At 45.3% G+C, this 26,950-nt stretch overlaps 1 protein-coding gene across 4 annotated transcripts; it reads right to left on the reverse strand.

Moving 5' to 3' along the window:
• Nucleotides 1-102: 102 nt before the first annotated feature.
• THRAP3 (thyroid hormone receptor associated protein 3) lies at nucleotides 103-26,886 on the reverse strand. Of its 4 annotated transcripts, none has more exons than XM_014258630.2 (13): nucleotides 26,822-26,886; nucleotides 21,715-21,773; nucleotides 17,541-17,623; nucleotides 13,502-13,662; nucleotides 9,652-10,557; nucleotides 7,507-8,247; nucleotides 6,768-6,940; nucleotides 6,221-6,332; nucleotides 5,908-5,992; nucleotides 3,427-3,611; nucleotides 2,635-2,827; nucleotides 1,863-2,006; nucleotides 103-1,595 (listed from the first exon to the last, which is right to left on the reverse strand). In XM_014258630.2, exons 4-13 carry the CDS (start codon nucleotides 13,636-13,638, stop codon nucleotides 1,374-1,376), a joined length of 2,898 nt encoding a protein of 965 aa, XP_014114105.1. In that variant the 5' UTR covers nucleotides 13,639-13,662; nucleotides 17,541-17,623; nucleotides 21,715-21,773; nucleotides 26,822-26,886; the 3' UTR covers nucleotides 103-1,373. The 4 variants fall into 4 exon arrangements, with proteins under 4 accessions (XP_014114105.1, XP_005529963.1, XP_087923485.1 ...); XM_005529906.3 differs by having other exon boundaries at nucleotides 1,863-2,009; XM_088067360.1 differs by having other exon boundaries at nucleotides 1,556-1,693; nucleotides 1,863-2,009.
• Between the last annotated feature and the right edge of the window lie 64 nt (nucleotides 26,887-26,950).

A 26,950-nucleotide genomic window follows, 5' to 3' on the forward strand; every position in this document is an offset into this window, starting at 1 on the left:
TGATCTATTAATGTATAAAACCCAACAGGGAGTTGCTCCCCTGTTGCTCCAGGCACTTGGTCCTTTCAGGCTCCCCCCCAGCAACTCAGGACACAAACCAAGCAGAGTTACACCTACAACTTATTTTATTGTCTTTTATTTGCATAAACAAACTTCAGAGCTTTGCTAAACAGGAACTGTTCAAGTCAAAACAAACCAAACTCTAGCTGGTGTGTGGGGAACAGCACAGCAATCCTGGGGAGAGGGACAGGGGGAGCATGGGCACAGCTGTGCCTCCCCGCCCAGGCTCACGACCTGGCCGGGAACTCTCCACAAACTGCTCCAGAATATCTTTGAAGTAGAAGATAAGAAGAAATGCATCCTAAGGGCTATCCTCAACCAGCTCTGGAGGAATCTGCCTTTTGGTTTTATAAAAAGATTAATAAAAAATATTGAAAAATTCTCATCTCCATTTATATTTTTCCCCAAGAAGAATTTGGAAGTTCCTTAGAAAACTGTCACCTTGGAAAGGGCACTCAGGTCACAACCAGCTGCAGGGAGGAGACACAAATGCTACAAGCAGTTTGGGGGTCCAGCACACACCAGGCCTAATAGTGAACACAAACAGTGGCCAGAAGTAGGGTGTAATTTTTTTTTTTTCTCTTTTAAACCATGCTAATTTTGTTAACTTCCAACATAAAAGGAAAACAATTTTTAAAAGGCCCTAAACTCAACTGCTACATAAAAAACAGTTAAAAAAAAAAAAAAAAAAAAGTCATAGCAGTTTGGTCCCAACAAGTGAACATTTAGATGTTTACTCACATGCTTCATTGTTTTCTTATTTATAAGAACCAAAAATAATTTCCAAAATCATCTCTGAATTGATGCTACTACATATGTAAAGGCCTAAAATAAGCAGAATTTAGAAAACTGAATACACAACAGGGGAGGAAAATTTGAGCGGGTGAGTAAACCCCGACTGTCACTGGGTCAAATTATAAAAGAAAAACAAAACGTCAGGACAGGTGGGGTCAGGTGGGCACAAGCTAAAACCACATCGTCCTCAAAGCCTGTTACCAAAAAATAACTGACTGACCATAAGGTCACAGTGAAGTGAAAATCTGGGGTCTCACCCAGCGCTTGACCGTATCCAGTCCAGAAGGGAAGTCTTTGGGAAGAGAAACTCCAGAAGTGGATCCGAGCGTAAATGATGGATCAGTCCCAGTCCGTGCTTGGGGAGGCTGAACTCTGGAAATGCAGTTAAATAGCATCGGGATGGTTTCCAAGCTGCTCTCCAGGGCTCTGCTCAGCACGTGGGGATCACCCTGACACCCCAGCACCAGCCTGACCCCTCCCCTCCTGCCAGGGCTCCCAGAAGCACGTGGACCCCGCGGCTACTCGGCTGTCGTCTGCAGGGCGTCCTTTTCCTCCCGGTTTTCCGTTCCGCTTTCGTCGTCTTCGATTTCTCCCTCTTCCCCACTGAACTTGTCATGAGCCCACTTGGGGCTGGTGCTGGACTTGCGGAACATGAAGCGGCCTCTTCCCCGGGGGAAGGCACCACGGCCACGGCCCCTGTTCACCCACTTGTCCGTGCCCTCGCCCTCACGGTCGTCGTGCTGCACAGGAAGCCAAGGACAGCAGGTGAGACAGGCTGGCACCGCCCTGCACCGCGCCTCTGCGACCGCCCTTGGGAATCCACTTAATGGGAACCACTCTACAGGGAGCAGGAACAAGCTCTCTTTAGGCATGAGCCGGCAGCTGCCCGTGAAGCGTCACCCAAAGCCTTACCTGGTGTGTCAGTGACAGTGGGTGCTTTCACCTCTAAAGCACCTGAGAGCAGACACACCCAGAGCACATGGGTGTCTCAACACCCAGGTACGTACCAAGTAGTATTTCTTGCTCTTAGGTGTGTACTCGGGGTCCCACTCCTCCTCTCTGCTGCGCTTCTGGAAGTCGTTGCTGCTGCTGCTGTTGCTGTTGTTGCCTGAGAAGTTCCCTCTGCCCCATCCTCTCCCTCGAGCTCTGAACTGCTGCAACAGCAACACACAGGAGAAAAATAGAACAGCTGCAGAGGCAGTATCCTCCCACCCCAGCCAGCTTCCAGGGCTCCCAAGATATCCAACATCCCTCGTCTGACCATCCAAAACACCTGTAAAACCTACCACTAAAGCAAGAGGACAGCTTTAGCGTGGCCGCACCACACCCTGCACTTGTGGGTTTGGGTTTTTAGTTCATCTGATCACACAGCACATCACAGTTCCTGTAAAGCTGGTGAGGATCACAGAGGCATTTCCAGGGCAACCCCAAGCTGGTGAAATCATTCTGTACATGGACTGCAAACATGAGTGTGGCCAAACCCCAACAGAAGCACAACATGTGCTCATCGGGATTCTCAGAATCACTAAAGCACAGAAGCTTCCAGGCTTTGTTCTGCTCCTCCCATCTGGAGCTTGCTGCCCACAGCACATCCCCAGCAGCCCGGTTTATGCCCCAGAACTGGAGTGATTCCACTATGGCTTATCACCCTGAGGGCTTCTCCTCTAGGGCAGCTTTAACTGACTGAGCAACACACAACGACCACTTCCTGCCCACTTTGAGAATCAACTCTCAGGGCACAGGTGGACAACATTTGGGGCAGGGGTGGAGAACACTTACAAAGGTTCCTCTTGCTCTTCCTCTCTCATTTGGACCAGTGAATTCCTTAGTCCCAAGCCGGGACTTGTCAAAGCCTGTGGAGCTCTCCTCCCTCTCCTCAGTCTCCTCGGGATACTCCTCTGCTTTGACTGAATGAGAGGACCATGAAGACGATGAGCTGGATCTGGATCTCTCACGCACCCGTCGGTGTTTCCTGTTTCAGTAATGGGAACAGAGGGGAGTGGGACACAACAGCATTAGGAACTCAGCTATGATCCATCTGATACAAACCCACTTCTTTATCACTTTCTTATCAATGCCGTGCTCTCCTTTTCCTACTAAAAGAGGAAAAGACATACTAAGAGCTCAGGTTTTAACACAGGGCCCAAGATCTCTCCACAAGGAACTTGTTGCACCTTCCTAAGGTGTTTACACCATCTCCTCTCAGCTTAGCACGCACCCATGAAGTTTTAGTAAAATGGAAAATTAAGCTAGTAGAAAAGGATTAAATGAACATCAAAGCCAAGTCATTTTAACATGGCTGTTTCTCTCTGACACAACAAGAACAAGAAGGAAAAGTGACTCACCCATCCTGACACATGGAGCTTTCCCATCTACCTTTTACAATTATTTAGTGTTTCTGAGAGATACAATGATAGCAAGACCACACACAGAGGAGTAGCTCAGGCCACTGGAGGAGTTATGTCACAGGTACACAACTGTGTGCAAAACTGTTGTACACGGTGTCGTCTCCAACCTGAGCAGCAGAGACACGGGAGGAACAAGGAAATGGCTACTGGGTTTCCTACATACTTTTTCTTTGAACCTTTGTGACTTTTCTCCGTTTTCTCAGTTGATCTTTCCCTTGAGTGACTTGAATCTCTCGAGTCCACCGACTCCCTGGATTTATCGCGTTTAAGATCTCTTTCCTTATGTTTTTTACGGCGTTCAATATCAAGGCGCAGATCAACAGGGTCGTCCTTATATTTCCCTTCAGCCTACAAATGCAGGGGAGAGGGAGGGCAGAGTTGAACATGAGGTCTGCAGTGCCCCAGCTCAGCACCATTTACTTTGCTACTGACTGCACAGACTTCTGGAGAACTGGAGTTTAACTGAGCACTAATGAATATTCCACTTTAAGATGTCAAATAATGCACTATTAAAGTCTGTCTTTGTCAGAATTCAATTTTCCTACACTTAAAATCTCTGCTTCTTAAATTTTTAATCTCCTCTTTAAACAGCATTAAAATAAACAGTCTGCTAGAGGGGAGGGAGACATGGAAGCTGACACTTATTGTACACCACAGCCAGCAAGGATGTGAACAACTTGGGAATCCCATCCAGCTGATTATGGATCACAAGTACAGTGTGGCAGAACTCTTTGACGGCCCATGGGTGCACCTGAGGCCCTGCTGAGAGCCTCACCTGGGCAGGGGCCAGAGGGTTTTTAGTCCCCAGGTCTAGAAGTGATACTCTGGGAGAAGCAAAAGCTCTTTGCTGCTTGGAGCTACCCAAGATTAGTGATCCAAGGGGGAGGAGGAGGCCAGTGAAAGGCAGCATCCAAGAAGTCTGGGAAAAGGCCAACATCCCATGGATAGGGAGGTGTTACTACATCTGTCAGGAAGATTTACTTGGTGAGGATGCCACCTGCAGCTCCTTCCCCTGGGCTGGAGGGCAGCATGTGACAGGTGCCACAAAGCCCCACAGACACATCGTGTGTGTCTCCCACAATCCTGCCAAGTCTGCTAAAGCAAGCTGGTGTCTCACAGAGCAAAAACCCACCAGCTGCATGAAAAATTAAAACTAAATTTACATTGCTAATTAAAAACAAACATAAAAGACACCTGGTAATGCTTGCTTGGAGCTGTATTTAAATTGGTACTTCAAGAAGAGATTAGGAGTTTCTCTGGGAAAGGAGCAGTTATTTTCCCTGTGCTTCCTTTGAGCCCTGTGGCACCTGGGTGAGATTCTGCTACTTGCCCAAAGTGACAGTGGCTGTGGTTTGAAAAATAGGCAATTGGGCAGCAGGAGGACTGCAGGAAGCCTTACACCATGTTGGTACCAACACCCAGCCTCAGCCATTGCTACTGCATTTACACAACACTCATCCTGGGAACTGTACAACTTGATATGCAACATACATCAAATTAATTGTCTTCAATTAAATACAAAAAGATTAGTAATTCTCTAGCTGTTAAATTTTTTACTTACATGAGTTTCTAACCACTTTTTTGTTTAAATAAATATGTCAAATAACGCAGGAGTGAGAGCAGGCATTTTGTTTTGGTATTTTGCTCTTCTACTTTCCCCAGGCAAAGAGCTTTAATTTCTACTCTGAGAATAAAACTGCTCCCAACACGATGGATGACAGATAAGTGACAAAATCAGCAGCAGCTCCCTTATGTGGCACAGCAAACACCTATTTGGGTTTGGGAGGGCACGTCTGTTTCACGGAAGGCTGGCGAGCTGTTTGGAAACCACGTTTATAACACACTCTGCCAAGCTGATGCTCAGAGTTCAGGCCCATCAAATCCATCTCACCATCGTCCATGTCAAGCCACAAGTGTGTTTGGAAAAAATCGAAAACAAATATGAAACAAGTAAGGTTTCAGCAGGACTGGTTAAAATCTCTTCAATGTAAATATGTATGAAGGTGAATAAACAAAGGTTAAAATCTCAAACATTTTACGTTAAGCCTTTTTTATGATTGTTTACAGTGAGTGCAATGGCTTAACATTCATCTACTCAGCAAAGCTAAAACACTCAATCCCAAATGCTCTGGATCTAAGACAAGTGCTGAATGTTAAAGTAACAGCAATCAACATAAATGGCACAGTCAGTTGTTAGAACAAAATTTACAATAGTGTAGCTTAACAGTGTATCTGCTTTAGCTCAGCATTTAGTTTTACTTTCCTCTTTTTGACATGCATGTCTTTGAAAACATGGTTGGCAAAATTGCATGTAACAATGGAGTTAATCATACTTACAAGCAGAAAAATATCACAAAAAGTCTCTTCTCTCATCATGGGCACTTGTTCCAAAAATCCTCTCTTTTTTCTCAAGCTCACCTCAATTGACTTTGGGGTCATTTACCATAGTCTAACCACTTCACAAAGGTTGTTGATACACTTTTAATAAAAATTAACCCTTTGTAGTTCATTTTTAGAATTATGCCCATCCTTAAAAGAAAAACACAAACTTAAGTAGAGAGTAATTTAAACAAAAACATCACTGTTAAGTTCATGCCCAATGCACTCATTTTGTTGAATTAAACTAATCAGAGTAACAGTTCACCTTGAAGCCAGGATCTCTGGAGCTTTTCGATTCCTCTTGAGAGAATCCATGCTTTCTAAAAGTACTGGGAGATATATCTATCCTCCTAAAGCAAAAAAACAATACACAGATATAACCTTGCCCCTAAGAGGAACCTGAAGATTTTAGATCAAATGTTCTTTAAAGCAGACTAGTATTTTCAAAGGTGTTTAAAACTCGCCATATTTTTCCCTTTTTTTTTTTTTTTTTTTGTCTGAAGATAGTTATATACTTGAATTGTTCTGGAATTATTCCAGAGTTTAAGAAATTAAATGCAGTGTCTAATGGCACCAACCTGTGGATTTCAGGGCTCTTTTTGTTTTTAGCTGCATCTTGTTCCATTCCTTTCTTTAGATATTTGGTAAAGCGTTCATTCAGTGTCATTGCTGAAGACCCAAAGTGATGCTCTGTCAGGGGTTCAAATAAACAATACCAAAATATTTGTGCCAGTTTTGTAAAAAGACAAAGCCCACCCATCCCACAACTTCTTAAAACCCAGGTGCAGGCAGTGAAGCACCGTGGCGATAAGCTCTAATGCTGCTCACAAACTGCAGTTTCAATTTTTGGTGTTTCAAGTGAAATGCACACAATTTTGTCGAGTGAGTCACAAATTTATCAGAACACAAAATTCTAAGTCCCAGACTCTGAATATTTCTCAGGTGAAAACACCACCTGTGCAGAAGAATATTTATGTAAATAAAGACGATCGTGACCATGCTGCTGCTCTCCTCTCTGGAATATCTGCTGGAAAAGAACTCCAGGCATTTTGAGTGCACAAACCCCACTTATCTGGGCAAAGGAGGAGTGAACTTTCCCTGAGGACACATGAACTCCTGACCTACCTCTTACATGATGGACTATAGTCACTATGTGCTGAGCAAACAGCTCTGAAGGGCTTCGCTGTGACTGAGCCGACTGGATGTGATGGAAAATCGAGCGGAATTCCTGCTCTTTCTTGTTGCTGTGCACGAGATCCCGGCAGAGCTTGCGCTCCTGAGCCAATATGCCACTGGGACTGCAAAAAGGAGAGCCCATGAAAGAAGAATGGAGTGAAGGGAAGCAATTTAAGGTGCTTAATTCTGCAGGAGCTGGGAACTCACTGGTGGTTTATGTTGTTATTAGGGAGGCACCCTCAAATACTCAAAAAAATGAGTGAGGAGCTCTTTTGAACATCCCTAAATAGACTGCTCCACGTTAATTCACGATAATTCAGGTCACTCTTCTAATGCTGCACGGAGATTAAGAGTAGTAAAATACATGGTAGAGAATCAAATGGATTTAAGCAGCACAGTAGCTCCCCTGCGCAACTCGGCTTCCCTCAGCCAGAATCCACTGAGTACCTGACTCCATCTGGGACTCTTCCCAGAGTCTGGTGCTTCCCAAACTGATCTTACATTAGATCAGACCACAGCAAAGATTAGGAAAGGTTAGGAAAAAGTTAATCTCTAGCTCCCAAAACCACAAACTGTGATGCAATATTGCTTAGCCTTCCTCACACTTGGCAAGCACATGGGGATCTCAGGAAGAGAAACAGGAAAAAACATCACTACTGAGACTGCTCAAAAGCTGGCAGATCCTTACCGTGCAAGATCCTCATCGAAGGAATCCATTCGAATATTGACTTGGGCCTCACGAGTAATGGAAAAGGACGACTTGCCAGGAGTTAGCCCCTCTACTTTGGTGCCTGGCTTCTCCTTCACCTCAGAAGCCTTCCTTGGTGGAGGGGAAGAGCTTTTTTCCTGGCTTGACTTGTAAGTAGTCACTCTAAAATTCTTTTCAGGTACAAAACCCCTGTGACCAGGTTCAGCTCTCTTGGATCCTGATCTGTCTTCTTTTTTGGATCTTTCAGAATAGCTTTCCTCCTCCATTTCATCAGGTTTCCTTTGCTTCTCTTTTCCAGGTGGCAAGAACACCACACCTTCCCACTTTCCTGACCTATCCTCTTCTTGACTTTTACTTGAAGTCGCTACGACTTTAGACATAAATTTGGGCTCATCATCAAATTCTGAATCTTTCCGGCCCTTTGCCTTGTCTTTCTTGTCCAGCTCATCTGTTTCATCTTTCCCATAATGACCTTCCTTGTGGAACTCTGGGACCTTGAGCTTGTCAAAGTCATCCCTGAACTTGTAGCGCTTGGGCGATTGGCTGCTGCGGTATCCCTTCTCCGAGTCAGCTTTCGATCCATATGAGTCAGATTTTGTCTTTCCATCTGTTGATCCCAACTCAGAGAAATTCCCTTTTTCTTTACTTTTTTCTTTCTCAGCATTTGTTACTTTCTGGTCTTTGTCTTTCCCATTCTCAGTCTTCTGCTCTTCCAGATACCTGATCATAAATAGACATTACAGGAAATTTCTTATTAGAGCTCAATGAGGACAATTCTTTAGTTCATAAAGTCAAACTTCAGAGAACACTAAGATATGCATGTAGTGAAAGCTGCCTCTAGGCCCTAAAATAATTAGAATGTCAAGCAGATTACTCAGCCTGAATTCAGACTTTTGTTCTCACTAAATTCAGAAAATGTACAAGGAGATATGCATACGTACAAGGATATGCAGAACTGATGGAATGAGGCTCAAGGACAAATCAAACCCAGCTGACCCACAGATGGATTGGAAGGAAAAGAGGAACATCTTACCCACTCAGTTTATTTACTTACAAACCTGGTTCAGGAGAACAACACACCAAACCTTTCAAATTGGGCTGTTCTGCTTTAAACAACACACTGGAAATAAAAGCCTCAAAAGCTACTTCAAATTTGGGATGCAAGTTTCATAGGTAAGCTAAATATTTCATGACAGACTGCAAACACAAATAAAAGCAAACAGGTTAACAGAGGAGAATATGCTGCTGGGAGAGATAAAATACTTCTGGTGAGAACAATTCAGCTGGTTTATAGCATCTAAACAGTTTTAAAGCATTCACAAATCAAAACCCTGATTCTGTGGGACAGCAGGAAAGCCCACAGACACCAGCTCAGTGCTTTGGAAAGCCCAAACAAAGAGTCACAGGAGTTTTTTTCTTTTTTTAAATTTCAGACATCCTTAATATAGAATCAGATCAAACCATCAAAAAAAAATAAAGATTTGAAAGCACTTTGTGAATGGTGCTGTATCTTTTGAAACAAAGTGTCACCTCTGGGCACAATCAGTAGTGGATTAATCAAGAGAATGATGGAAGCAGATGCCTTCTGCATGGAAGGCTGTCTTCATTTTAGAGATGTATTTGGTGCTTTAGTTTCTCATCCTACCCACACACACAGGCACAAGCACTGCAGCTGCACCTGCCTTGGGCTGCTTACAGCAGGATATGTAGTAGGATTTAATTAATTTCTTTTAATTTACAGTACCTAACAATTCCAGAAGGCAACACTAAAAATGTCTATAACCAACACATACATAACTGGGAAATGTGAACTTCCAGCTGCCAAGAAACCTCCTTGGGCAGTCTGCGCTTCAAGTGTTCATGAGCTGTGAATATTTTTGCAGGGAATACATACACTCTTTAGAATTATCCAAGTTGGAAAACCAATTCCAACTTCCTACAACTCTGGGCTGTCTGTGCTTTTTCCATAATTCAGAAAGGACCAGGCCCAGAGTGGCAGTGTGGTGGCATACTTCTCAGCTGGAGCCTGCCCCAGCCACTTGCCTTGCTCACAGGGAGCACCCACATGTGCAGCTGGCTCCTTGAAAGTAACCCAAAAAATAACCCACAGAACACATCACTTGCCTCTTGGAGAAGGCTCCTCCCCCAGGAGCCGTGCCCTCCTCCTTCGGTGTGGCCCCATACAGCGAACTGACGGGCGTGGGGCTTTTGCACACCGGGCTCTTTCTGGTGGGGCTCATTCCTGCTGAGCCATGCTCGAAGGGGCTCTGGTGGGAGCCCCCCTGGAAGGAGGTGGAGCCACTCTGGGCAGCAGAGCCCATCGGGGATGGGCTGGAGCGCGGTGGGCTCGGCTTCTGTACGGGGCTGGGCCGCGGCGAGCGCCGCCGCACCACTACCGATTGTAGCGGGCTCTTGAGTGCAGGGCTGCGCTCCCGGGGGCTCAGCTCTGACACCGACCCTCTGGACGTGGGGCCTGTGCCATAGCTGCTCACATCTTGCCATGGTTTTGATCCCTCGGATGCTTTGGCATCTTGAGCTCCCGCTCCTGAAAACTGCTGCTCCTTAGACTCATCTCCTTGGTTATCTCCCGCAGCCTGGGATGCCCGGGCATCCTTGGAAGATGATTTCTTCTCCTTTCCAGATTTACGCTTGGAAGACTCAACCCGACTATGATTTGAGGACGAGCGGGAAGAGGAAGACCTCCTTGACCGGTCAGAAGATGACTTATCAGAATTCCTGGAATGACTTCTGGACCGTGGGGAAGGAGACCTTCTCTTGGGCGAGCGGGAGCGCGACCTCCCTCTGCGAGGGCTGTAAGCCTGGCGATAGTTTTGCCAGTTGGACCTGTAATTCCCATATCCTCCTCGGTTGTACTGGCCCCAGGGATAAAACCCTCGGTTTCGGCCACGGAAATAATACGGTCTCCGGTATCCTCTGTTATGGCCTCTGAAATCACGGTTCTGATAGACTCTTGGATGGTTCCTTTCTCTGTTGTGAGATGGAGAATAGGATCTTGAACGAGACCTAGAACTGATTAAAAAAAAAAATTAAACAAATATTTTATGTTATAGTTTCTTTTTATAATTTATTTTTAGAGTTTTTTCATCTGCCACAACTTTTTATTTGAAGACTTATTAAAATAAGACTTTGAAAAACTCGATTCTTAGCTTTTAAAAGAAATTTCTTTGGTTTACCCTTATCTGATTGAGGTACTACACTTTGCCATGAATAAATTGCAGTGGAAATAACTTGTACCTGTGATACTGTCACATATTTGATTTCAGGATCATTGCAGAGACCATGATAAGCACACATTGCTCTCAGTTTTGCTGGGATGAAAATGGCTGCTATCCAGCTTCAGAAAAAGTGACAGATCTCAAGCATCCAGCCCTTAACAACTCAAGGTCACAGTTACACCTCACCCACAAAGAAGTACTTTTTATGCAAATCACACTACTGTTACTGGAACAGACCCCAAATCTCCCTCTCTTGTCCCAACTTCAGATGCACTTTAGAATTCTGATAATCCAGATGAAACCTCATTTCTTTGTCAGGCAAGTTCAATAAATGGCTACATGCCAAGAGCAGCAGGGCAGCATTGGGTGAAGGGCACGCTGCCCTATGGGTTTAAGCTCCCAGAGGTGCATCCCATGGCCCCATTCCATGGCATTCCCGGGCAGGGACAGCGCTGGGACATCTCTGCCAGGCGCCACCAGGTGCCGCTGTGGACGCCCCTGCCCGCATCCACAAAACCTGAATCCAGGAACACACAAACCCTGGAAAAACACAGATTCCAGCGGCAAATTGTCCCAGCAGTCTTTCCCATTAAATTGCTGCAGTTGCGTAACTGTTTAAAAGTCCCCCAGTAGCTCAGATGCCAGAGGTACAGGAAGGACTGGCCAAACTAGATAGTTGAAAAAGAAAAGTTTTCTGAATGGAATTTTAGTAAATAACATTCATTGGAACGGTTTCCACAGCCCTTTCTTGCATTCCAAGCTCTGGCTCTGACACACACGTTGATTGTACTCCAACAGACATGAACTTCCTCACACAGATCTCAGTGCTGCTCCTCACCTGCATCCCAAACCCCCAGAACCAAGGTAGTACAACCTGCTGTTGGAATTTCTACACAGTTAGCACACATGTGCAGTCAGAAATTAACTTTAGTCCCGTTCTAATTTCTTCCTCCTACCAAACAGGTCATAGTTTAACAGGAAACTCTTACTCATACTCCAATCATTGCTAACAAACAGCTCAACGACCACTTTAACAGATTTTTCAATCCTTCAATCAACCAACAAACTTATCTGAGACATTTCTTCATTCAAACAATAGCGACCAGAAGGAAAAGCAGAGAGGCAGGAGGCAAGGACCAGTTATAACAAGCTCTAGTCCAAGGCATGAGGAACACAGACACTCAATTTTCAGACAACTGCTGCATCTGTGATCAATTATCAGCAAGGACCTGTTGTACGATGCTTCCAAAATCTGTTCTAGTGCTTTAGAGAGGCTGCAGCAGGAAGATTTTGCTCCAAAAGTCGCAGAGACTATTTACCAGGAATCTTTTTAGAAAAATACAATAAAAGTTATGTAGTAAAAGAAACACCAAAAGTGATAATTTCCCCAACACTGCCAGCTCCCAGAACTTTTGGAACTGCACTGCTCCAGGGCTAAATGCCCAGCATTTACAAGAAGTGAGAAATAAAGTCATCAAGAAAGCAGAATGTATTAGGCAGACTCCAACACAGCACTGTAACTTAGAAGAAACAGCAAACCTACCAAAAGAACAAGAAAACTATTTGTGGTGCATCCTGAAATACACAGCAATAGCCTTTTACTGAGACCCACCAGACCTACATTAGAGCACATCCCAAGGCCAAGGGGGGCTGGGCTGGGCTGACCCCCTCCATTTGGACTCCTTTTTTTTTTAAAAAAAAAAAACTCTAAAAAAACTTTTTTAAAAAAAGGAGTTATTTATAAAGCAAAAGTAGCTTCAGCAGCAGCACAGAGGAAGCAATCATATTCACAGAGGGTGCCTTTTTCTCAACCGCCAAAGTTCCTTCACAACTAGGAGGTATTCCCAAATACGCACGGATCTTCCAGCGTTCCAGCTTCCTTCTGCAAAGGGCTCACTTGAACTCAAGTTTCCACCTCTAATTTAGTTTTGTCATGTCCTTCTTTCTCCAACTGTACATTCATTAGAGCATCTGTATTTTTAAAATTTCTAACTGGTAACACTTGCATGTGTTCACAGCCCAGTGGTTTCGAGAATACATGTTAATCATATGAGTGAAAAGGCAAGACCCCATTACACCTCATCCAACCGCAATGGTTTTGCCAGACGCAGAATGCTTAGCCAAGACAAAAGATAAAAACTGACATCCAGGAAAGAAGACACAAGTCTGTAACTGGCCTGCTCAGAAGCAATTCAGGGAGACAGGAACAACTATTGTACACATTAATAATTTCTTAAAATTAACTTTTAACAGCAAAATTATCTTTTATCCACTTTATCCCTTCAGGAAGGTCTTCCCTGTTACCTGGCTCCTGCATGCTGAGGGGAGGGGTAAGAGAATATAAAGAACTGTCCCCACCTTTCACAGCAGTGTCTAAAATTGATATTAAAACTTGCTTGAATTAATTTCTCAGGAGGGGAAAAGCACACAACATTTGCAAAGACCCCTCAAGTCTGGGATCCAGTACATTAAAGCCTCTTTAAAAAAGCCAAAGTCTCAAAAGAAAAATCTTTACTGTGCTGACAAACATCTTACTCTCCTAATTTATTTATTCACAATTTATTCTCCTAAGTGATTGAAAACACCCAAACAGCACAGGTTGGCAGGAAACAGCCTGAGACACAGGATGTTATCTGTCCTGGGATCTAATCAAAGTCTTTCCCTGGAAAGAAGCTAAGTGACAAACCACCTGCAAGGGAGGAAAAGGCCCATTCCAGCCTTTGGCTGCACACACTCACCTCAGTCTGCGTTTCCTTGACCGTGAGATAGAGCGGGAACGGGACCGGGATTTGGAGAAGGATCGGGAGCGGGACCTCGATCCAGACCTTGAGCGGGAGGAACGGGATCCAGACTTGGATTTGTTAGTTTTAGACATCTTTGCAAGCACCTGTCAGTGCACCTGAGGGAAAGAAGGAAATAGAAGTATTTGAGAAATGAAGCATGTAGCTGGTAGGAGAGGACAGACAGCACCTGGCAGCCTGACAGACTCCAGGGACGTGGAGCTTGATAAGGCTGGAAATAGGAATGTTTGAACTGCCTGCTAGGAACAGATGAACGGTTCATAATAGAAGGTTTATTTCAGTCTAAAGGGGAAAACTGCAAAAAGAATAAAGGCTCTAAACCCAGAGTAATCACAAATGAGAGTGTGACAGTTGAAAGCACCAAGTTAATGCAAACCTGGGAAGAGGCAGGGCCACACTGCTGGCGGAGGCAAGGACACCTCTAGAGGCAAACTAGCCCATGGAAGTGAAAATTCCATGTAATTGCAGCCACATCCCTGTCTCTGCAGCTAGCTGCCACTGCTTTAAAAGACAGGAAAGGAAAAAAAATGCTTACGATCAAAAACCCACCCTGTAAACTTCTATCTAAACTTTCATCTAAACTTTCAGAGGCAATCAAACAAGAGTTGATACTCCAAGTCACAGGAATGTGACCCTATTTGCACAGCTCTGCTCAGGTTCAATCCTGTCCTCTCTGCTTGTGCAGTTCCTGCAGCTGCTGTGATCAGTCACCAGCATGCATCACCCAGCCAGGAGTTCCGTTGCAGCCAAAATAAATCAGATGTCCTTTCAAATATTCAGAGACAGAAGAGATTACACTGTAGCACTAAATGACTCAAAATAGCTATAATTATGAATTACCTGGGCTATTTTCAGGCATGCATCCAGGTAAAGGTTAGAAAGTCCCTTAGAAGATGATTCAGGGAACAGTCTGACCACAGAAATCTTTCGGTTACACCCTCCCTGATCTGTTCTCCTTTACCAATGAGTGAAATTTACCCTAATTGCATATTCAATAAGTTATGAACAAACTTCCCACCTAATATGACTAATGAAAAAGAGCCAGAAATAAAAAGGAACTACATTAGTACAAAGTTCATCTTTTTTTTACCCACTGATTAAAAATAGAGACATTCAGGTATATAAACACAATTGATCAAGTGTGGCTGCTGCTGCTATATCCATTTTAAGGAAATTCCCGAGGACTGACTTGCAATGCCTTCACTTTCAGGGGCTCTCCAAAATTACATAGATGGTTACCAAAGGCTTCAACTTCTGCCAGGGCACTTCCAGGAAAAACACAATGCCCAGAACAGGAGCAGCTGCTGGGAGAGTGGCTGGTGGTTCATCACCAGAGCTGAGACTTCCTAGAAATGGGAAGTTGGCTTTTATTTTAAAAAATTACATTACATGTTCCCATTCTTCCCTTTACCTATACTAAAGATGTTAGATCAATTCAACTGAAGCATTTGAATATATTCCACATCAGAAAGGATGCAGAAAAAATAATAAAATTTATGTTCCTGTTCTGCTAGGAAACAATAGAATTTGTTTTATTCCCTGTTGCCCCAGGGATGAAAATCAAAAGATACTGCCACTGATAACCAAAGCTTGTTCTTGTGCTTGGTCATTTTCCAAGAAAAAAACATGTGAAAGGATAATTTTCAAGTATTTCCTTTTAATTCACTGAATGTGTCTGTTGAATCACTTCCTGCAACACTTCCTACTCTGTTGCCCACAACAATCCAATGCTGAGCATTGGAAACCAAAACATGGAAGAGGAAAAGAAAAAAATGGTTAACAGGAATTACTGCAAGATACAGAAGATGTGGCACCAACTCTCAGGAAGTCCCAAGAAGACCCCAAAATAGATTTTAAGTATATCACTTTGATCTGTTTAATAGTTTTTGCCTTTCACATTGATCTACAGTACTTCCCAGCCAAATCACCCTGGTGTGTGCAACATTTGCCAAACCCTCACGTCTTGGATTCTTTATCTCTGCCAACATTTTAAAGGTGATTCATTCCTAACACATGAAGTAACTCATACTAGGATAGAAACAGAGTTGCTATGTTCTATCAGCACTCAAAAGGTTAAACAAACTGCACACTGGAGTCAGGTCAGCTCCCCTAAGTTAACTGCAGCTGTAAACTTACTGTAATACACATTTCCTTTTAAGAATGACTGACTCAGATAAAATATGCTCAGCAAAATACCCTGCTTTGAAAGCATCTGTTCTTATAAAAAGGATTTTATATTTTTTAAATAAAGTGGTGCCTGTAAGTGAAGCAAAGGCAAACTCTGAGAACAGCATTGGCTGGCTGACCTCCCACTCCCATTTTTTCCCCGTCATTCCTATTTTTCCCCTGCCCACTGAGCTGTGCTCAGGGCACACAACTCCTGCCCACTGAACTGTGCTCAGGGCACACAACTCCTGGAGATGCTGTGTCTGGCCCTGACCAGGGACTGCAAGTGGAAGAATTTGCACAGTGCTATAGTGTCGCCGCTTAAGATGAATAGATCACGCGAACACAGGTCGAGGTGTGGTGAAAGAAAGAGAAAGTTTATTTTTCCTCCCAGGATTTATAGGCTTGTGACCACGGCCAGGGATTGGATGGTCAGGATAACACTTTCTCACTGCACTGGCCATGAGAGATGCCCATCACAAGACGTATAACAGAAAGAATGTACACATATCTATGTTTACAATTACTGTCCTGGGAAAGTCCTTAGAAAACTATGTTAGCAAGCTCAAAAGCTGAGTTTTCAGGGCGACACTATGGGGACTCATCCTTAATCTGCCCTGCCCAGGTCCCACTTCCTTCCTACAGCTACAGAACCCCCCAACACCAGCTCCTCCTGCACCTGAGAAGGGACTAGGCTGATGCTGCTGCCTGATCCAGATCTCCTCTCCCAGCAGGCGTGACTACACACATCTGGAGGGTATGTCCTGCTGCAAGCACTGCCAAGAATTTTCAACTTTTGGTTTTTGGTTTGTTTCTTCTGCAGGCCCAGTTTTAAGCTGTCCAGCAGATCTTCCCAAGGAGTGTAGTCTCCCGTCCAAAAACAAACACTATTTTCGGATGTGATCTGTATGCTGAGTTTAGAAGTTCTGGTAAGGCATCACCCCCTGGGAAACAGACACCTGACAGCTTGTTCATCTGTCATAAAACCACACTGTATAGAGCAAACTTTGCCTTCTCCATTCCAAATCCTCAGGGCAATCCAGCAGACCACTGAAGGAAACAATACAGGAGCAAATGCTCCCACTAAAGCACCACGATGGACTTTGCCCAGAAGGCAAACTATTGTCAGGACACAGTGGCAGGAAAGTTAATGTTTTACCTCCTGACATAAGCCAAAAAAGAAGCACAACTCTGCTTCACTCTGCAGCAATGAAAAAAGGTTACCATCCAGAGTCTTTCACAGCTATGCACTTCAATGAGCTTCCACAGCTTTGGAATTTAAATGTTCACAATAGCCAAGGAAAACTTTTAAGGCCACTGATTGAAATCACTGCAATGCTCAAGCAAAGAACAAAAACTGGAGGAAGGCACATAGCACAATATGGGATTTAACACTTAGATCAGTGTGACATTTAATAATGTGGCCAGTTATGGTATCTGAGGGAAGCAGCGCTCTTCTCCCAAAAATCACCAGGGAGTAAATCTAAAGATTAGTCAATATACCATTAAAAAACCAAAAATAGGTACTACTTCTTCAGTACATCCAGGATTTTTTCACTAAATTGTTCTACTTTACCCTTATATTTTGCAGTTACTTGGGAAGATAAGCCCAGACATTCTAAGACACAAAGCTGATTTTTTTCTTCTAAACCTGCTCCATATCTTTTGCACAGCAAAATTATCAGTGAAAGCAGAATTTTACCATTAGTCAAACCTGTAGCATGCCCAGAAGAGAAGGGACATAAGGTCTATTACAAATCCCAAGACAAGCGATTTTACCTCCTGTGAATATTTTATTTGCTGTGCCTACCTGCTTCAGCAGGCTCACACCTTGCACCTTTCTGTCAGACTTCACCGTCTCAGCTTTGTCAATTATGAAATCAGGAAGAAAACCTGAAATGAGAAAAAAATACACCTTTGTACATGCATTGCTGTACTGCCTCCACAAGTGAATTGGCTGCCCTAAGCTCCTGCTGCACCCAAAAAGTTCATCAGATCCCCAGTGTTTCAGAGAGCACACACACCACAGCTGACCAGGAATTTTTTCATGGACTTTAATGGAAAATGTAGGTTTCAAAATGATCATTCATGCTTTCAAAATTTTAAGTCTTCTTCCTTCCTTGCTCCACCTCCCCTGCCCCATCCCACCTGCTGTGACACACATCTGTCAGTGCACCTGTACAGCCGTGCTGGAGTCATTTCTCTCAGCCCATTTGAATGGTCTTACTGGGCTCAGGACTAAGGATTTTCCCATATTGTTAAAGGAATCCACAAGCCAACAGAAACAATTCTTTTCCTGACAATTCATCCATCAGCATATCACCGTCATCCAAGGGAGCCACCAGTCCACTGGAAGCTTTTCTGACAGGTCTACAGTTACATTTCAGAATCCTTCCATGCACTGCTGGAGGGGTGGAGGTTTTAGAAGAGAAAACAAGAGTAAACACAACCTCAAAAATTACTCCATTTTATTAAACCTCTGATCTAACAGCAAGAATGTCACTTACTCTGTGTTCAGCCATAAAATAGACTTGTTTAAATATATTAATTTCTTGTCCTTCACTGAAAAAGCAATTTTCAAGTAGCCTTGAAACTTTTCTCTGAACTGGTGATTAAGTCCTGTTCTCACCCAAACGGGAAGGTGGTGTTGCAAAGTTCAGTGATTTTTAAACCATGCTTTACCAATCTTGGGAAAAAGCCACAAAGAACAGCATGCCACAGACCTTCTTTTATTATTTTTACTGTTGTCTTGTCCACCAGTCTTAATGTCCATAAAAAGAAATCTCAACTTATATCTAACAAACACCTTTGACTTTCAGCCCTTCACAGTGGCAGAAAGAGTCTGCCATACCCATTATTTCTTGCTTTGTGACAGAACACTTGGGTTTTGGGGGTTTTTGCCTATTTCTGAAACACCACTGTTACCACCAAGTTTTGCTACAATCCCACACACAGAGGTGTCATCCAGAGCAAAACCTGGATTCTTCTTTGGAGAAAAATACTATGTTGTGTTTAGAGCACTACTACAGAAAAAGGAACCAAGTCAACACACAACAGGCACAGGAGTAGCAGACACTTCTTCCATATAGCAAAAGGGAATTGGGAAACGTGCTCAACGCTCTCTGCTCAAGTAGACATCATAGTTCAAGAGCTTCTTATTCCAGAACACTGTAAAGAACATTTCCATGATCCAAGTCATGGGTCAAATGAAAAACATTGCTGGCTGTCAAAAAGCCTTTTTCCAGGAATTTGTTCCCTGTTTCCAACTGGCCTGTATTACTTTGTGACTCTTTCCATCTTCCACTCTTTTGTTCAAGGTCTTTCAGGTAGCACACATCGGGATTTCTGCCCTTCCCCAGCTGTTGCAGAGCAGCCCTGCCCAAAGCAGCCAACTGGCACAAGTTCCAGCTGAGCCCACTCTATTCCCAGGTGTCAGTGAGGATCCTACACACCGAGCACCACAGCTGGGCAGCTTGGAGAGGGAAAGCCAGCACACACCTCCCTGCCAAGGCAGCTGTTTGTGTTCATATCTAAGCATAAACCACAAAACACCTGGAAACAAGTGACACAGCTTCTGTACATGCCTCAGACACAAGCACAGTGTGGTGAAATTCCTTACAGTGGTTTCCGTTTATCGCATGATGTTTGCAAACATTCAGCTCATAAATATTAAGTTTTGTAAAACCATTTCTAGAAAGCTCTCTAGAAGTGCAGTAGGAAAACAAGAATTTGCTTTTCACTGGCTAGCATTTGTGTGAAGCTGTTGTGCTTTATTTTGCTGTGAGGCCCAAAGCAAATGAAGTGGCACCTCATTAGAGAGCACATTTCTGCCCGAGCCTCTTGGCATCCATTTGGTGTCACCAGCACAGACATTCAGCTTGGGAGGAACAGCTGAACTGCTCCTTCATTTGCTCAACACCCTTCATCATCAGGGAAGAAAAAAAATTAATTCTCCTTCTGCCAGCTCTACAATTCCTAATCCCAAGCCCCAAAACCCAAACAAGATTAGTTCATTCTGAAAAAAAGGAATAATCCCACAAAACAACTTACCACCAAAGTGTGCTCTGTATAATGAGGCAACAACAACCACTGCAAAAATAAGCTTATAAAGAGTTGCAGCTCTCTCCACGTTCCTTAAGTGCAGCAGCAAGTGCAGAGAGCAGACTCATCTTTGTTAGCTAATAATCAAATTCTTAACACCTCACTTTCTACTGGATTCTTCCTTTTCAAGCTAATTTTTGGCGCAAGACCAAACCTTAAGTATGTTCTTGATATCAACAGAACACTTGAGGGGAAGGGAAGAACCACCTGCACAGCTCCTACAGCCATCCAGGGAGCAAATTAAAATGTTAATTCTAATCAAATTTCATTGGGGAAACAAAAAACAGAATGTTTTTTCTTCCCAGATCCAATGCCAGTGTGTTTTCAGAAGGTTTATGATGCACATTAACTCAAGTTACAACTAAACCTACCAAACTCCTCAGGAAAAAATGTCCCAGACAACACTGCTAAAAAAATGACCAAAAACCCAACCACAAAACGGAGTGTTCTACTCTAACATATGCTAAACATACTTGAGGGAAAACATCCAGAATTATTCTGCTACAGCAAGAGAAACAAATTTGTCAGCACCAGTTTCAATTTCTCTCTAGTCCATGTGCTTTCAAAATTAAGATTTTCCTTCAGCACATTTGGGTTTTCACACCATTAAACTAATCCCTAAAGAAGTTTACCCCTGAGCTCCAGGCCTGGGTTCCGATAATTAGAAGCAGGTTCTATGGAATGGTTGGAAGAGTATTTACAGGTTCTTCTGGAAAGGACTGATTCTGCAGATTTTATTGCTGAACAATCCCTTTCCAAATAACCTGACCAGCTACAAACCCCAGTCAGTGACTTTTCTGAAAGTGGGTACTTGAGAGACACTATTCTACAAATATTTGAGCTTAAAAAGTCATATGTAGTTATTCAGTCAGTTTAGCTCAAGGAAACAAATCCGAGAAAAAGCTGACTAGAAATCTGGGCGCTTTTGTTATAGAAGTTGGGCGGATGGAATTTCTATTAAACACAGAAGAAAATATCCATAATTTAAAAAAAAAAAAAAAATAATAATAAAAAAATAAACCAACCTATTTCATCAGCTTTTTCCTTCCAAATTTACACAGCCTGTGAAGCAGAAAGGTCAGGTCTTTCCCCAAACTGATGGCTTTCTCACAGCACAGCTGTACTGTTCTGAGCAGCTTTGGATGCAAACTGACACTCTGACAACACTGCTGTGGGGGCTGGGAATCCGTGCCTGGAGTTTTGGAACCCCCACAAGAAGCACAAAGTGGTCCAATTTACTTTCCTTAAGCAAACTATTCACAAATCAGCTAACTCAATGAATTCAAACTTGTGTGTAAGTGAAGTTCTCAGCAAAGGGAGGATGATCTGTGCCCTCAAGGACATTTCCATCCTCTCAGGTGTCTGCCAGCTGGAGCCCAGGACTCCATGCATGCTTGAAAAACGTGAAAGTTCTGCTTCCAAATAAACAGCAAGTAACAGAAAAACTGTTTGTTTTGGGGCTCTTTGGAATTTCTTCTGCAGCACACAGTACAGTTACAGCCAAAACAGAATCTCTTGAGGGATTGCAACTCTCCACACATTTAACCTATGAAAATACAAATTCCATCAGACTTCATTTATAAGCTGAAAAAAGCAAAACTAATCACATATTCTCAAGCCAGCACTTCATTTATCTCTACCTTAACTGGAATCCCACTACCTCAGGGGAAAACAAGGAAAAGGATTTCCATGACCTGCTATAACATTTAAAGTTCTCTAAATTTTTTTTTAAAAATTGTGGCACTATTGTAAGGACAAGGCACCAGACCAGGCCATCCCTACGCTCTGTCAGACTTCAAAACAGAGGGAAATGCCTATCCACAGGAATCCTGTACATTTGGAATAAGCTTATTTGAACAATTTTCTGTGCTGTGTTCACTTACCTTGTACAAGTGTCCCATCAAATGTGGTTCTAAACACTGCCTCTTTAGAAGCGACTGACCTAAGTGAAAAAGGGAAAATCAAATTTAAGCCAAACCAGACACTGGCAAATCCTCTTATTTTAGGAGCACAGGAAAGGATTCTGATTTCAGCCATTCGTCCCAGCACCGTTTCCCAGTAAACAAAGGCCGCCAAAATAACCTCATTTAATCAGACAGTACATACACAGGTCTTAACTTGGGAAACCAATCTCACCCACAGCCCCACAGGAGCAATTACTGTAATTATTTCAGATGTAAATTATGACATACAGGACACCACCTGGTATCACATGTCCAGCCCCCTGTTAAGGCACAGGTTAATTACCATCATACATGCTGAGTCTCAGTCCCTGGAGGACTGAATTCCAGCCCTACACCCCACAGTTCCCCATCACCTTTAGTGCTCCCTGAGCAGACACGCCCAGGAGGCTCCTTGCCCCACTTTCCTCTGCTGCTCTCACTCAGCCAAAGGCAAGAGTGACCCAGCAGCAGCAGGAGGAGTGCCCGGCCAAGCCAGGTCCACACCCTGTGGTCCCAGTGGGGGCTCTCTGGGGCTTGCACACCCACCTCACCCTGTAAATCACAGCAGGCTAAAAATGGCCGGGTGACGAATGTGGAGGTGAAATTGTGAGCAGGGCACTTGCTCTGGGATCACTGGAGACGTGAGCAGGGTTGTGCACAGGCCTCCCTTGGACACCAGAGAGGCAGAAGCTGTGTTCATGTGTGACAGGAGCAAGGGCATGGACAGAAAACCCGTCCTTGGCGGAGAAACAACCCCCAATGAAGCCGGGTGTAATCTCTGTGTGCCATTAGCTTCACTTTTTTTTCTATGGCCTGGCAGCTTCCGGTTACCATGGAGTGAGGCAGTGCAAACACCATTCCCAGCTGGCATGAAATGTGATCCCGTGATTTCACTATTCATAGCTCTGACATGATAAAGCTAAATTAAGCAGGAACTCTTCACTTCTCTAAGCTCCCAGCAGTGATTCCCCAGCGCTCAGGCTCTCCTAACACAGTTTCTCTGTGAGAAGGGGAAGGATGTTTCCTTTACGGTAGGAGTCTCCAGACCCACACGCCCAACCTGTCATCTGGGAACAAAATGGCACCGGCTCCTTCCCAGACACTGATTTGTCCTGGCACCAGCAGGAACAAAGACCTGAAGAGCTGCTAGGGCCAAATTTAACAACTTCCTTATCTTGGGACCCACTACAGAATCCAACAGAGCAGTTAAAGCCTTTTCCCCAGGCCTGTCCAGCACAGGCACTGCCATGTCCAGGAACAGGGGCAGCTCAAGGGGTACTGCCACAGCCCCACTGCCACCAGTAGTTGTCACACAGCCTGGGACCGTGAACTGTCACAAGCTCCCCAGGGAGCCAGAACAGCTTCTGCAACCACCAGCACCATTCCCCTCTCTTCCAATGCCCGTGGCCTGAACTATGTGGCTAAATATCCTGAAATTCCTGCCTCACCACAGAACTCCCTGTACTGCCATAATTCCAAGGAAACCACACAACCCAAACCCCACATCCCTGCCCTGGTACAATGCAGCCATTAAATACAGCTCAGGATATTGTAAACTTTTCCAGAAATGGAGAAAAAGTTCAAGGGCTCCGGGGCTGCTCAAACAATTAATGTGTTCCAAAACGACAAACTGTCGTTTCACAAAGACAAAGCCAAGTGAGCTGAAAAATACTCAAACTTCTGGCAAAAACCACTCTATTCCTTCAGGTATACAGCTAGGGATATCACAGCCTTACAACAAAAAGAATCCTCAGGATTATCCAGTCCAGCTCAGCACTCCCTAGGCCTCCCAAAGCAACATTTCTTTAACAGCGGAGAAAGTGGGAGCAGGTAAACCAAATTTACATCTGCTGATGTGCATGGATTGTCACTTATGCTATATGCTGGTGTTTTATAACCGTCACATTTTTGTTTTCTAATAGCAATACCCATGTCAGAAAGTGTTCACCAGCTTTCCTGAAGCCTCAAACACCTCACTATGAGCCCACATGCCTGACTTGACCCAAATAACTATTTCCTTTAATAGTTTACATACTTCCTGACTTAAATGAACTGGACAAAGCAGCAGATAGCTAAATTATATTATCATAGCCCCATCAGCAGAATACCCATTTTATTTACAATACATGACAAAGCACTACTTCCATGAAAAAGAACTAGAGGTAAAGGTCAGGGCCCATGGCTGGTCCAAAATCCCAGCATCCAGGGAAGCCTCTTCCCAGACAGCCCTTAAGCACTGACAGCAGAACTTTTTTCCAGATACACAACTCAAGGGAGACAGGGAATTAGGAAGGATAGAAAACAGCAGGAAGTCACCAGGGTATAACTCAGCAGAGACACGGGCAGGACTCCTACAGACAAAGAACACGGGCAGGGATCCATCACTGCTCACGCCTGCTGCTGCCAACACAGCCTGGGCAAACATGTGGCTGCAGCCAGAGCACACTGTTCTTTACAGCACCTTGGAAAGGCACCTCCTTCCCAGGGCCAGGTCTTTACAGATCCATTTAGGTTGGAAAAGATCTGCAAGATCATCAAGTCCAGCCTGTGACTGATCCCCACCTTGTCACCCAGCCCAGAGCACTGAGTGCCACATTCACATGTTCCTTGGACACTTCCAGGGATGGAAACTCCAAACCTCCCTGGGCAGCCCCTCCCTTCCAATGCCTGACCACCCTTTGCAATAACCTGACAGGTAAAAGGTTTTCTCTCTGGATCTCTGGACAAAAAGAACGTGAAAATGAGGTAAGGAGCAGCAAGGCTTTGGCTGCCCTGCACCTCCCTCGTCCCATGGACAGGACTCCAGCTGGAGGGGAAGGGTTCAGACCTCAGAATTCTGCAATCCCCTGTGACCAGACTGTAGTGTTTCCAAATCACACCAAGGTCCATCCAGATCACTGCCTCAGGAGCAGCATTCCCGACCTTCAGCTGCCTACAGACATTAGAGGTAACTGTTCAAATCAAGTTCTTACTTGCCCTCCCTGTTCCTGCTGAAACAGGGACAGTAATTCCTAGAAGGAAGGATGCAATTCAAAAATAGGTAGCAGCACCCAAAGAAATGTTAGACAAAAATCACAAGGCCCTAGACCCTTCAGAGGATCCTATGACACAAAAATGTACATTTGCAAAAGCTCTCTACAGTAACTGTCTTCTTTTGTCTTTCCATCTGCTATGAGACTGCGCAACTTGTAAGAGAGGTCAAAAAGCCAGCCATTTCCTCACTCCATGCTGGGCACCTGTGAAGATCCAGAGCAGGACACACAGCAGCCATGGAAGAAAGCACTGCTGGATCCTAGCACTTGCCTTCCTGTGCCTACATCTGACTGCCTTTGACGGAACCTGAGAGGCAAAGCTTTGAAACACCTTTTGAGTGAGTGGAGCCAAGGTTGTGACATCCAATACCTGGGAGCAGCTCTCCCAGCCTGACACCCACCAAGGGCACAGTAAAGCCCACCCAAAATGTCACACACCATCAGCACTGACACAGCATCTGCCCTCACTCCCTACAAGAGGGAATTCTCGAGTCCTTCCAGAGGGTAACTGGATGATTTAATTGTGCTCTCGGGAAAAGCTGCCTGAAAACATCCATTTGCTGATATGACCCCGCTACTGCAGCAATAAAAGCTTTTCTCTTCCACCACCAGTTATAAGACATCTTCCGAACGGTTTTAAATTGCTAACTTCAAGCAACAAACCAGTCCTTGTGCCACAGTGTCTGGCACATCACTGTACCCATAAAAATCAAGGAGTCCCCCACCTCTGACCTGAGAGGACGCTGTTGCATACACACCGCACACACTGAGTTCACCCACTCCTCCCAAGGCAGGGCACAGGGAATGGCTTCATACTAAAAGCGGGTTTAGATCGAAGCTTAAGGAGAAATTCTTCCCTGTGAGGATGGGGAGGCCCTGGCACAGGTCACCCAGAGTAGCTATGGCTGCCCTGTCCCTGGAGGTGTCCAAGCTGGGATAGTGGAAGGCGGCCTTGCACATGGAATGGGTGGGACGCGATGAGCCTAATGGTCCATTCCTACCCAAACCATCCCATGATTCGATGATTCTATGGAGCTTATTCCATGCCAATTCCATGCTTATTCCATGTCAATTTCCACACAAACACCCAGAAACCCATGCACGAGAAAATACAGTGACAATCGGGTAGACTTTGAAATGCATTTGTAGAAACCCCAAACACGTTCATTTCCCCAAAACAACACGAACTAGCAAAAAAACCCTTTATCAGTACACGAAAAATGAAGACTCAGGCTTCACACGTGCGTCTGAGCCACTGCAACGCCTCTTCTGCCACATCGCCTGAAATTCAGCCAAACTTCACGTTTAAGCAAGACACAAAGCAGGCAGTGAGAAAGCACCGATCTCTCCTGCTGAAGCGGGAAAAGGACGGTGCTGAGCGCCGGTGCGGGACGCTGCGGGAGCCACGCACCCGCAGCGGTTGGGACGCGGGGTCACGGCTGCGGCCCCCTCGAGCTGCCGGGCCCCGCCCGCCTCCTCGGTGGCCCCAGCAGCGCCTCCCGAGCCGCAGCAGCACGCGGAGCCCCGGACACCGGGATGGGACCTCCGGGACAGACCGATGCGGGGGAGAACCTACGGGGCACGGCTCAGAGGCACGGGTGGAGGACAGGGATCTCCGGGAATTGGACAGAGGAACAGTCTGCGAAGACCACAGCCGAACACGAGCGGCTCCGGGAAAGGGCCGGGCAGGCCCAACCGGCCCCGGGGCCGCGAGGAGGCGCCAAGGCCTGGCCGGGCCCAGGCGCACCACGAGGCGCCGCTGGGGCCCGGCCAGAGCGGTCCCGAGAGCTGCGAACGAGCCTCGCCCGGGGACATGCGGGGCCAAGACACTGGGAAAGGGGGAGGGGAGCAGCGCCGCGGTGAGGCCCAGGAGGGGCGGGAGCGGGGAGTGGGCAGAGCCGGGGCGAGGCGGCTGCGGAGGGCCCAGCGAGGAGGGAGGGTAAGAGAAGCTCCCGGTGGTGGCGGGCGGGGCGGAGCAGGGACCCCACGGACCCCCCCAGTGCCCCTGCACTCACCGGCGCCGCTTCGCCACGGCCCCTCCGCACCAAGCGCCCCCTCCGCCTCCGCCTCACGCACTTCCGGTCCGCGCTCGCGCTCTGCCCGCCCGTGGGGGCCGCCGGGAGCCGTAGTCCGGCCCGCGCAGC

The sequence above is a fragment of the Pseudopodoces humilis genome, chromosome 27 (genome assembly GCF_049639895.1).
Source record: "Pseudopodoces humilis isolate 2021_Gansu_Grassland_sample_001 chromosome 27, ASM4963989v1, whole genome shotgun sequence".
NCBI lineage: Eukaryota > Metazoa > Chordata > Aves > Passeriformes > Paridae > Pseudopodoces > Pseudopodoces humilis.

Excerpts from the sequence above, each read along its gene's own strand:
- THRAP3 (XM_005529906.3), bottom strand. The coding sequence starts at position 13,638 with ATGTCTAAAACTAACAAATCCAAGTCTGGATCCCGTTCCTCCCGCTCA. Across the intron at positions 3,612-5,907 it reads CCAGAGATCCTGGCTTCAAG|GCTGAAGGGAAATATAAGGA; the intron begins GTGAACTGTTAC and ends CTGCATTTGTAG. Across the intron at positions 2,010-2,634 it reads GAAGAGCAAGAGGAACCTTT|CAGTTCAGAGCTCGAGGGAG; the intron begins GTAAGTGTTCTC and ends TTGCTGTTGCAG.